Consider the following 12,947-nt stretch of genomic DNA (forward strand, 5'->3'; position numbering starts at 1 on the left):
GAATATTTCTTAGATTGTATCTATCAGGCTTTCTATGAATCTTTTTCAATTTAGCATTTATGTTTTATATTCCCAGTATTTCTCTTATGTCTGCTGTATTCTTTTATAACTGTGTGTTCTTATTTTATAGCTGCAAGACATTCTCAAATCTCTGTAGCCCATTAATTAGAGTGACTGTAAAGTACCCTTTGGCTCATTAATAATGGCAGTTTTATCTTCAGTATTGATCTATACATTCATCCTGATTTTTCTCTTTTGTGCTATTGTTTACCCCAAATTATCTTACGATCCTCAGGCGTATATTTACAGTATATAGATGTCCTGTAGTCTTTCCCATAATAGGATGGCGCAGTGCTGATTGAATGTTCTGAATATGTCACATGGGTGTCCACTACTTCAGAGTTTGGGGATAGAGAGAAACTAGCTGTCCTTACCTCAGTTCCAGCACATTCCCATCTAAAACATAACGGAGAAGAGTTCTGCTCTGAGTTACCAACTACACTCAGCCTACTTATCCAGAGACATTGTTCAATTTCCTTATAGCTAGAATCTCAGGTTTTCTTTGGGGTATGGACTATTACCATGTTGCTAACCTTGCTGCCCTTAAAAGAGCATGAGGCCATTCGACACAGTGTTTTCCACTGTGAATTACAGTCACTCAATAGCTTCACACTCTACTTTTTATGTTACTTCTCACTCTCGCTCTGTCTATATCCCACTTGCAGATCTGAAATTCTTCTGAGGCTCCATCAGTGCTTTTTCCACCTTTTTATTAATTCATCCATGTATTTATAAAAATCTCTGATCCATATATATACCCCACTTTGAGAAAATTTTCTGAATTTATTGCTTTTTTCCCCTTGTACTCTCATTTAAATATGATTCGGAGAGGAAGATACTAAGTACAGAATATCAGTCCCTATTAAACAAAAATCCTTTTTTTTTTAGTCCTCAGTGCCTCATGTAATAACAGATGAATAGTATTTGCCTAAGAAATATTTGTTGAACCCAACTGAACACACAGAAAATAAGACAAATTGCATTACAGCTTTATCTTGCTTTTCTATTGATCAGGCTTGACAGGAATGATGGTGTTGTTTTTGTTTTCAATCTTGTTTACTTCTTTACTTCTGCTTGCAACTTATTTTTCCTTTCCTTCCCCTACGGTCTTCTGTTCAGTTTCTCAAATTCCACCATTGAGCATGGTCTATAGCTATGGGGAGGGAATGTTTTCAGCTCTCTCTTTCTCTTGGTAGAAATTCCTGTGACTCCCATTCATTTCTCTTTTTAGATCTTTGCTTCTGATGCCACATATTTAAAATGTGGTTGTTTTGACAAATCAACATCAAAGACCTTAGAAGAATGCATAAATTTTCTTGTATAGACTCAAGTTGGGGTTAAATTCTTTCTTTCCTCTCATTAAGTTTGTAATTGAAATGCTTATAGTTGAGAGTTGTTACCAAAGAGACCCTAGAGAAAGATTCACTCAAATTTAAAGATCATTTTCTTTGTTTTTGAGGCAATTGAACTGTGTATTATGTGGTTTTTATTTAAACAAGATAAGTAGGATTTAGAAAAGTTCTAAATACATCTAGAGCAATATAGACAGATATTTAAAGACACACATAACACTTAAAGTATCTTCATTGTTTGGGAGAGTGACTGAAATGTTCTCTGTGCCAAACTGTGGAGCTAGGCTTGAAGAGTCAACAACATAGGAGGAGAGGTTGTCACGTGTCACCAATGCTTTATTTCTGCCTTCCTTTTTCTCTTCCTAATCCACTCCTTTGTGCCTTTCTGAAACCATCTGAAATTGGTGAGTTTGAAGACCTTGAAAACCAGACCCCAGTTGGGAAAGCTAGGAAGGAGGGATGGAAAGGAGGTCAAGACATGACTTTTCACCCAGAGACTACTTTTGTCCAGTTCTCTCGCCCAGCATATTACCTATTCTGTGCAATCAGTGCTCTCTGCCAGGGAAGCAGATGGAAATCCATGCTTACATGGTCTGAGTGGAACACATATAAATAGATAATTCCAATCCGTTAATAAAATAATGAAAGGATATAATAAAAAGGAATTAACAAAAGGATAAAGCCACGTGAGAACATAGGTAAAGGATCTCCTAATTCCTTTTTTCATTCTGGGTAAATCTGTTTGTCCCAAATTTCACTCTAATGATGACTCTACATCGTCTTTATTTTTATTCTTCGTAGTTTAGTATTTATAGAATTAATAGAAATGACTTTTGGATTTCCACAAATAACTTAGATCACATGATCACTTCATTTCTGCCAAATCTGCTTCTCTTTTACGAAGATATTTAGGGCTATTCCCCAGACGTGAAAACCTTGAGCTTATGCGATTCCTAAATCACAGTTACCATTATTCTTAATTATTCTACAATCAAACCATAGCTTCTTTGTATGTGATGTTAACCAGAACCTGCTAGAATCATCAAGCACTTCACCTGCCCTTGTCCTTTCTTTAAATCTCTCTGCCAATGCCATTAGCAGAGTCCTCTATCGACCTGAGTAGCCACAATTAGACAGATGGCTCAGTTTCATGTTTGAGGCACACGTTTGTCCTTTGCGTCTAACGGTTAGGTGTGCCTGTTCTTCGACTGATGACCAATGTCTTGTTTTTCTCACCTCCCAATATCTGCCAATAATCTGTCCCTCTAGTCCTACTTTCTCTCATTTTGTTTTCTCTTTAATTCCATCGTGCCTGTGATTATGATTCCTTTCGTCGCAATATGATACTTTAAAAGAGTTTCAGGAAACACTGAAGCGTAATTATAAGGACACAGTGTATTCCTTGTCTAGCTAATTTATTCCTCTCTCGCTTGGCTGCCATAGAATCTAACCAGCCAAGCAAATAAACCTCAGCACCTTTCAATATGTTCTCCACATGGCAGCTCTAAGAATTACTTATATTCTTTCTTTCTAACTTTATTTAACCAGTGTTATTTATTTTATTTTCAAGTTATAAAATGTTTCACACATGACAGAAAATAAATAAATTAATGTAATGAATGTAACCCAGGCTTAACAAATGTTAACCCTTTATCAAAATTACTTGGCATCAAGTTTTAAATTATGTTTTTCACGTTTATTCATTTTTGGGGGAGACAGAGAGCGAGCGGGGGAAGGACAGAGAAAGAGACACAAACACAGAATACCAAGCAGGCTGCAGGCTCTGAGCTGTCAGTTCAGAGCTGGGTGCGGGGCTTGAGCTCACAAGTGGTGAGATTAGGACCTGAGCCGAAGTTGGAGGCTTTACCAAGTGAGCCACCCAGGCGCCTTGACTTTACATCAAGTTTTAAAAGAAATAAAGTGTTTTAGCTGTAGGGCTGCTGCCTCTTGATAATCCATTCCCGTTTATCTTTGCCTAAACTTGGCGTGTATTATTTTCACATTATATAAATGAAACCACCCTTCTCTATATAAACAACACAGACACACTGAGTATGTATATTTTAACTTTTTTACATTCAACATTAGTTTTTTGGGATTTACCCCTGCTGATACATATAGTTCTAGTTACTTCCTTTGAACCACTTTAAGTTTTCATACCCAGTCACTCGCTGACAGATATTTAGACTGTTTCCCGTCTTATGCTATGAGAAAACAAACAGCCTGCAAGGAACTATGCTTCTTCAACCCTATGCACATCTCTTCAAGTTCCTCTGGAGTAGTGTAGGCTTTGTTCATAAAAGACCTATATTGTAGGATATGGACCTTACCCACTTTATAGGATGTTGTCAAACATTTTCCCAACAGACTGAATTGATATAGGCGTTAGCAATGTATGAAGTTCCCGTTTATCCACCACATCATCATCATCGGTTGGAATTATCAGATTATTTTGTTTTCACAAATATTGAGTAAGAAAGGCTATTGCATCTGTCTCAGTTTGTCCTCCCTTGATTACTCGTGAGGTCGTTGGCATTTTCATTATTTTTGGAAATTTGGCATTTGCGTTGTGTCAGTTACTTTTTCATATCATTTTTTTCCAGTTTTCATGTGTATATGTGTACATAAACTCTAAAGTTTGCTTCATTCTTTTTTTTTTCGCCTAAATTAGTACTGATACAATAGTGTTTTAAGAAAAATTTAGATTGTTTTGGCTTAGTGTTTGTAGAGCTGTATCAGGTTTCATGAGACTATTTGCCTGATGTATCTTATGGGTGTCACTTTATGTCAATCCATGTCCCTTTTTGAATAAATTATTGTAATCTACTTATATCTATTATGATTACTAATATATTTGAAGTTTTTCTATCTTATGCAGATTTTTGTTTGCTGTGTTCTTTTTTTTCCGCCTTTTTAGAATTTGCTAATTTTTTCTTATTTGCGTTTTCATTATTTTATTATTTCATTATTTATTTCATTATTTCATTATTTTAGAAAGTATACATTTGTCTATTCAGTAGTGTCCCTAAAATTTTTTCATATGCGTTCTTGACTCAATGAATCATAATCAGTATCAGATAGCTAGTGATTCCTTATGCACACACAAATACTGTGAGCTGAAAATGCTTTCACTCTTGATTGTTCTCCAATCAGATGTCACTTTCCCTAGTATTTTACCTACACATTTTTCTCCTCTCTCAAACTAGTCATTAGTATATTATTGTTTTGTAATAAATGCACACTTTTATTATTTTACAATGTCTCTGCTCATCTATGCTGCTTGTATTCCAGCCCTTTCTCCTGGTTTTTTACTTCTTTCTGAATTGTCCTTTATCAGTACTTTCAACACTGAGCTGTGGAAGGCACACTCTCTTAGTCTTCATTGTCTAACAATGTCGATTTCACCCTCACTTTTACAAAAGAGTTCAGCTATATTTCCGATGGCTTTCTTTCATTATGAAACATATTCCTAAATTTTCTTTGACTTCTCTTGCTTGTTTCAAAATCAGTCAGCCTGATTTTTGTTACTCAATACATACTTGGTGCCTCTTGTTTTATTGTTGTAAAATTTTTTATCATTACTTTCTTAGGAGAAGGAGACATTTCCTCCTTTTCTTGCAGGGTTTTTCTAGCTGATTGAGGAATTAAATTGATGTGGGATAGATTAACAAGAAAACAAACAAAAAATGTTTATTATGTGTACATGGAAGTCCAGTAATGAAATATACCCAAATAGATGACTAAGGCAGGCAGTTTTTATACATTTTAGACAAAGAGAAATGAATTCTTTAAGAATCGACAGGATAAAAAAAAAAGCAGATGTTTGAGAACTTTAATTAGTTAAGGAATTCTAAGCAGAATTTGGGCTCAGGTGATAAACTGGTAAAAAAGTAACAAGATTTTTTTTTCTTCCAAGATTTTATTTAAATTCAGGTTAGTTAACATGTAGTGTAGTCTTGGTTGTAGGAGTAGAATTTAGTGATTCAGGTTTGTTTCTACAGTTTTCTTGTCTTTGAAGTTCCTATCTATGGGGATAAGGTTGCCTTTTTACTTCTTAGTACAGGGAAGGTGCTTTTGATACAAAAGATTTATTTTCTGCTTTCATGGGACATAGGAGGGTTTGAGTGTCCTTGTGGCCTGGTTCCCAAGTAACCACTGGGCTAGTTCCCAAGTAGCTTCGATGCAAAATAATTAATTTGCCATTGTGGTTCCGTTTGGGCAGCCTGTCCTTGACTCCGCCACTCTTCTGTGTTCTGTGTTTTCATTATGGTATGTCTGACTGTAGGTTTGTTTCTATTGTCCTGTTGAAACTCTTTCAGTTTGTGTACTTCTTGAATCAGGTGATGCTTCCATTCTTGAAAAGTAGCCATTCATTGTCTCTTGGAACATCGCTTCTCTCACTTCTGGAACCCTTGAAAAATATGATACTTGATCAGCACTTGGCAAGGACTCTCCCACCTGACTGCTAGCTAGCTCTCAGGCCTCACATGGTGCTCTTCAGCCTAGAGTATTCTTTTTTTGCTCACCCTCAGGCGCTGTCTTCTGTCGAAGGACCTCTGTCAGGCTCTTTCCTGAGTGGACTTCTGGAATCACGCCTCTCCTACTAGTTAACAGCCACTCATCCTTCAGGAGGCGTTGCTGACTTTTCTGATGAGGTGTTTTTATTCTCCTCTTATAGTATCTTGATTTGTCATTCAGAACTCCTGGGGCATTTGTACTGTGACTGTTGTTTGTTTGAGTATCTAATTAAAGCCAGGCCCTTGCACTAGATTCCCTGCTCCCTGAGAGCGGTAAGGGTGACACTTGAACCACACAGGTTTGAATCATGTGGGTCCACTTATATGCTGATTTTTTTTTCAATAAGTACAGTACAATAGTGTAAATGTATTTCCTTTTCCTTAGGATTTCCTTAATAAACTCTTTTCTTCAGCTTACTTTGTTCTAAGAATACAGTATATAATGTATATACCATACAGACTGTATGTTAATCAACTGTTAATGTCATCAGTAAGGCTTCCAGTCAATGGTGGGCCATTCGTAGTTAAGTTTTGGGGACTCAACTGATGCAACTGATGCAAATCTTTGGCTACACAAAGAAGCACCCCTAAGACCTGTGTTGTTCAAGGGTCAACTACATTTTGTCGGTTTTAGTTTTTTATTCTGTTGGCATTTTGTAGGCACTCAGGAAATAACAATGTAGAGACTAAAACCAGGCAGGAGCTACGAAACTACAGTAAAATCTTGGTTTGTGAGCATTATTTGTTCCGGAAACATGCTTGTAACCCAAAGCACTCGTCTATCAAAGCGAATTTCAAAAACCATTGGCTCAGCTGTGATCATGTGACATTCGGCATCACATACTGCTCGTATTGCAAGGCATCACTCGTTTACCAAGTTAAAATTTATTAGAAATGTTTGCTCGTCTTGAGGAACATTCGCAGAACAGGTTACTCTCAATCAAGGTTTCACTTGTATCAGAGACCCGGGCAGTACTAATTCATCTTTGACTATGAGCTTCACTTCCTTCAGAGTAGACCAGCTTTCCCTCCTTCTCTGCAGATATTTAATGCGATAAAAGCCTCAGGGTCAGTAGTCTCCCCATGTTAAATAGCATACAGTGCCTGTGAGCCGAAACTGTCCCTCTATCTCTCACATTGTTTAGGTGCCCTGCCACTTGAATTTCCAGGGTGTCTGGGCTAGAGCTGCAGAATGTGGAACCAGCTCTGGATCATTTCTGGAAAGATCCCTTGTCCCCTCTTTTATTCTAGAATAACTGAGTAGATGTGTCTTTTAAAAATAACAACTTCAGGAATCAAATAAGATATAACATGTTTTCATTCACTGTTAAACTGAAGAAATAACCCTCGATGCATTTACTTAACGAGTATTTATTGAGCCCCTTTTGAGTGCCATTCACTACGTTAGGCCTTTAGGTTACAAGAGTAAAAACGAACAAGGTCTCTGATCTCACTGAAATTAGAGTCTAGAGAGGGAAGACTATTCCAATACTCTTACTACTAAACAATCAAAAAGTATGTGAATGCTTTGAATGAAAGAAATAGGGTTTCCTGGGAATATTTAACAAATTAACATGACCTCTATGGGAGAGTGCAGTCAGATGGTAGTAGTAGGAGGAGGAAATTACAGTAGTATTGTTACAAAGACTTATTGTGACTTGACACAGCATCTCAAGAAGAAAAATTAGTATGTGCAAATGTCCTGTGGCAGGAAGCAGACTGGCAATGATGAGGGTCTAAAAGAAGACCTGAGAGGTTTGAGAACAGAAAGGAAAAGGGAAATTTAGGGGCACCTGGGTGGCTCAGTTGATTAAGTGTCCAATTTTTGATTTTGGCTCAAGTCATGATTTCATGGTTCATGAGATCAAGCCCCTCACACTGGGCTCTGCATTGACTGCACAGAGCCTGCTTGGGGTTCTCACTCTCCTCTCTCTGTCTGCCCCTCCCCCTGCTCGTGCATGCGCACACTCTCTCTCTCCCAAAATAAATATTTTTTTTTAAAAAAGGGGGATTTATTAGAGTTGAGGTAGTCATTTGAAGAGGAGAGATGGTGGTGATGTGTTATCTCTGTACAGTACAATTGCAACTTGTACTGGCTAAAAAGGACCAAGTGTTATATTTTCAGAAATTTTGTGTGAGCCACCTGCTGAATACCCATTATTAAAAATAGAAGTATATAAACTCATATTAAATAAATTACATTAAAAATAAAGGTTGTCTAATTATCCCAAGTCATTCGTAATTATTTTACTATATTTTACTGTTATTTGTGTTCCTGGGGTTATCTATTCTTTTTTTAATTATTTTTTTAATGTTTATTTATTTTTTGAGAGAGAGATTGACAGAGCATGAGCAGGGGAGGGGCAGAGAGAGAGGGAGACACAGAATCCGAAGCAGGCTCCAGGCTCTGAGCTATCAGCACAGAGCCTGACATGGGGCTCACACCTATGAACCATGAGATCATGACCTGAGCCAAAGTCGGACGCTCAACTGACTGAGCCACCCAGGCGCCCCTCTCCTGAGTTTATTTTTGCCTATTCTGTCCGCATGGTAGAAACATCTTATAATGATGTGCAACTGTGCATTACTTTCCAACCTCACACACAGTGATGTCACATTTACTGACTTGAAATTGACCACAGTGGGAGTTTACACCAAGGAAATTGGCACACTTTTCAAATCAGAACTCCCTTATACCTGTAAAAACCAGCTGTTAAACATTGGCCAGCACAACACCGAGTGAGACTATACAAGACCTTGGAGACAGTGTTAAGAATTGATCTTTCTCACAGGAGAAATAAAGAGGCACTGAAAGGTTTTAAGCAGGGAGTCGACAAGAGCACATTTCTATTTTTAAAAAATCCACTGACGCTACAGAAATGAAAAGGGGAAGCAAGGTGACTTTGGAGAGCCCATATGGTAAATAATGGTGGCTCAGACTAGGACCAAAGAAATGAAAATGCAGAGAAGTGGATTTAATATATACAGTATTTAGGAGCTAAAATAGAAGGCTGAGCTCTGGCAGCAGTAGCAAAAAGCAGTCACTTAAGACCCTCATGAGGAAGAAGTGAAATCTCTACCTCTTCCCTAAATTCTGGATGCTTCAGATGTTTTCATTTTGAGCCCAATTCTGCCACCATGTGTCAAAGAGCCAACTTCACAGTTGAACAAACCTAGGCCCGAATTAGGAGAGAAAAATCTGCATATGAATATGTGAGATAAAAAAGACTATCTCCCTACAAAAATGAATTATTTAAAAAAGTAATCTGGGGGCGCCTGGGTGGCTCAGTCGGTTAAGCGTCCGACTTCGGCTCGGGTCATGATCTCGCGGTCTGTGAGTTCGAGCCCCGCATCGGGCTCTGTGCTGACAGCTCAGAGCCTGGAGCCTGTTTCGGATTCTGTGTCTCCCTCTCTCTGACCGTCCCCCGTTCATGCTCTGTCTCTGTCTCAAAAATAAATAAACGTTAAAAAAAAAATTTAAAAAGTAATCTGTAACCTTTCCGTCTTCATTGATGGCAACCCTGAGAATGGACTCAGAGATCTCTGACCCAGGGAGTATAAATGACTGTGTTCTGATAGCCAGCATTTGAGCACATGCTTTGCTTCCCACGAGCTGCCCCCCAGACAATGACTGGACAGGACTGAGACCCTAAGGCAAGCCTGTTATGGGTGATGCTAGATACCTTCCATGAGTGGCTTTAACACCGTGACCCCCCGGTGACCTTGCCAAACATCCTTAGAAGTGCATTGCCTTAGGTGCTCCCTCTGACTTCTCTGTCTTCACATCAATTCTCCTTCACTAGGTAGGGGCATGCATCATGGTCTGATGGTTCTGCAAGACTCATTGATGCCCCTGACTCTGCCTTGTGTCTAGGGCAGGTCTCGAGATTCTGTAACTTGAGTCCCTCCTCCAAGTGATAGCACACATCTGTAGCGTAAGTTCCCGGGTCCAAGAGAAGTCCCTGCCCCCTTCCCCAGAGTCAAACAGCTGAGGTTCCTACCCCTTCTCAGAAGCAGGAGACTGTTGCCTGTGTCTTAGATGTTACAGGTGTTTGTTATTTTTTTTTTTTTAACCTCTTCCTTTAATGCTTAAGTGATCTGTTTTATAAGGGACAGAGATCTGGGAAATACCTGGGGTTTTATGCCTGTGTGCCCAGGAGGGACTCATTCATTCTATTCTCACCCTCATCACCCCATGTGAGAGGCCCATGGAATGAGTGAAGACAGACTGTTTTGTGTCTGAGCTCCTGGGAATTCTAAATTGTCATGATAGCACATACACCACATTTAATTATTCATTCAAGTTCTAGCTGTTTCCACACTTTCACGGAGGCTGCCTGTTCCCTGTGATTTGCAAAAGGTGAAGCAGTCGTTGTGTCCTTTCTCTCCATAGAGGGCTGGGGACTCTTTCCGGTTCAGTTCATTGGGAATCCTTGTGATCTCAGTTCTGTGATGGTCTCAAGAAAAGTGATGATTTTGCAGAGTATCTGGCTTTTCTCATTTTTAGCACGAGATTAGTGTTTGTCCCATAGGTTTCTACATGCTGAGCTGGGAGAAAGTCCCCACCCCTTGATATTAAAAATAAGTTATGTTTGTGCATCAGGGTTTTTATCTTTGGTGGGTTCAGCAGAGTCGGGAATAGAATGTGTACGTAAGTCATATATTATATGGCGGGCATATGAAATCCTTAGGTTATCAAACAGTCGACGCTCCTATGGTAACCATTCTATAAATTTCTTTAATGGTAACATTGAGCAACAGTGGACTCCAGTATTCATTAAGACTCACATAGCCGATTACAGCTAGACAGGGAGACATCATTTCTAGGATGTTTTGCTTCGGGTCATTCTTCACCACAGTTACCTTGTCCTTTCCACCAGGTGGTTGACCAGATTGACACCCTGACCTCTGACCTACAGCTGGAGGATGAGATGACCGACAGCTCCAAGACGGACACCCTGAATAGTAGCTCCAGCGGCACGACGGCCTCGAGCATAGAGAAGATCAAAGTGCAGGCCAATGCCCCTCTCATTAAACCCCCCGCACACCCCTCTGCTATCCTCACTGTCCTGAGAAAGCCAAACCCTCCGCCGCCTCCCCCACGGTTGACACCTGTGAAGTGTGACGACCCCCAAAGAGTGGTGCCAGCCGCCAATCCTCTAAAGACCAATGGAACCCTTCTGCGAAACGGAGGCTTGCCAGGGCCGCCGAACAAAATTCCCAACGGAGATGTCTGCTGCATCCCCCCCGGTACCTTGGACAAGGCTCCAGCACAGCCTCTGATGCACAGACCTGAAAAAGACAGGTGTCTCCAGGCAGGACCTCGGGAGCGAGTTCGGTTTAATGAGAAAGTGCAGTACCATGGCTACTGTCCGGACTGCAACCCCCGGTATAACGTAAAAAACAGGGAGGTCCACTTACACAGCGAACCTGTCCACCCACCGGGAAAGCTTCCTCACCCAGGCCCCCCGCTTCCTCCTCCACCCCATCTCCCTCCTTTCCCCCTAGAGAATGGGGGACTGGGAATAAGCCACAGTCACAGCTTCCCCCCTCTCAGACCTGCAACTGTGCCTCCTTCCACTGCACCAAAACCACAGAAGACGATCTTGAGGAAATCAACCACTACCACAGTGTGATGTATGCCATTTCAAAAACTTTTTGTGTTTTTTTTTAATTTCTATATTATAAACATAAAATAATAAATAAGGAGCACTTTCTACTCAAGCAATAAAAAGCCCAAATATATTAATTCTGCATTCAGCAAAGTGGCATAAAAAAAACCACCTGGTAAGTATGCCGTGTGTTGTTTCTATCCCAGGTTTACGTTATTTAAAAAGTTGTATCACCAGAAACCACAGAACCATGAAAAGGCTGAAGATGTTGTGTGTGTGTGTGTGTGTGTGTGTGTGTGTGTGTGTTTAACTGACCTGTGATAAACAGTGACCTGCAGGTTTCAAATAGTTTGGTTTACTATAAGAGATGGAATTAGATTCATTTTATTCATGCCTAACTCATCTATGCATTAATAACATATCACCCCCCCCCAACTTCAACCCGATGCTTTTTAGGAAGAAATTTTAATACTGAAGGACTATTTTGTTATTTTTTTTCTAAAGATGTTTGTCACTAGTTTTACATTATTAAATGCTGAGAACAATACCAAAAAGTTTATTTTCTATACTATACAATTATATGTTCAAGCTATCTATGTAATGAAAGATTTTGTCTGTGGAAATGTCATGTGTCAATAAACAACAGTACATAATGGCAAAATCAGATGTTCCTCAGAATTAAAATGCAGCAGTGGTTCATTTCATCCCTACTCATTTCACTGAAATGGGTAGCTATTCTGACAGAGTGTGGAGAAGATTACAGTGAGCATATGCCAGAATTTTCCAAGTTCACTCTCATAGTCAGGTCATAAGTAGTACTTCACGCATTTTCATAGGATGTATTGTGGTCCCCCCAAGACCGTATGTGGAGTGTCCCATTGACCCAGTACATGGCCAAGCCCTTTAAGGCCCTCCTCGCACTGAGCATTCCTCCAGGACACACCATAAACCAGTATGTTGAAGCAGTGGGATGGTTTGCCTCCTGCATCAGCAAGCTCTCTGCCTTCCAAGGAAATCCCTATTTATCAGAACTACAGCGGAAAATAAAGACGCTTCTGGAATAGGATGTTTTTAGTATCAGCCTTAACGCTGTTTCCCCTCAGAGTTGAAATATGTCAGGGGTCTTTGTCATATTTTAGGAGGAAGAGAAGAAATCCTTCCCTCCTAACATCTTACAAAAGCCCTCTCTTAAGTCTAACTTGCCAGCTTACGTCACTTACCCATCCATGGACCAAGTTAACTTCCCAACTACTGTGATGTGGACTGATCGGATATTTTGTGAACTAGAAATGAGCTTATCTGTCCTAGAATTATGAAAACAGGTGCATACCTGAACAAAAGTTGTCCATGACGTGGCAAGAGTAGAGGGATTCATCTTTGGTAGAAATTCATTTATTGCGCAGCTT

At 39.7% G+C, this 12,947-nt stretch overlaps 1 protein-coding gene across 1 annotated transcript in view; it reads left to right on the forward strand.

Moving 5' to 3' along the window:
* PRR16 (proline rich 16) overlaps nucleotides 1–12,199 on the forward strand; it is a 200,894-nt gene extending 188,695 nt beyond the window's left edge. Inside the window, exon 2 of the mRNA XM_049648433.1 lies at nucleotides 10,810–12,199. Within this exon, the coding sequence (XP_049504390.1) occupies nucleotides 10,810–11,565 (756 nt within the window). The 3' untranslated portion in view covers nucleotides 11,566–12,199. The remainder of the gene's footprint in view (nucleotides 1–10,809) is intronic.
* The last annotated feature ends 748 nt before the right edge of the window (nucleotides 12,200–12,947 follow it).

The sequence above is a fragment of the Panthera uncia genome (genome assembly GCF_023721935.1).
Source record: "Panthera uncia isolate 11264 chromosome A1 unlocalized genomic scaffold, Puncia_PCG_1.0 HiC_scaffold_17, whole genome shotgun sequence".
Lineage (NCBI taxonomy): Eukaryota > Metazoa > Chordata > Mammalia > Carnivora > Felidae > Panthera > Panthera uncia.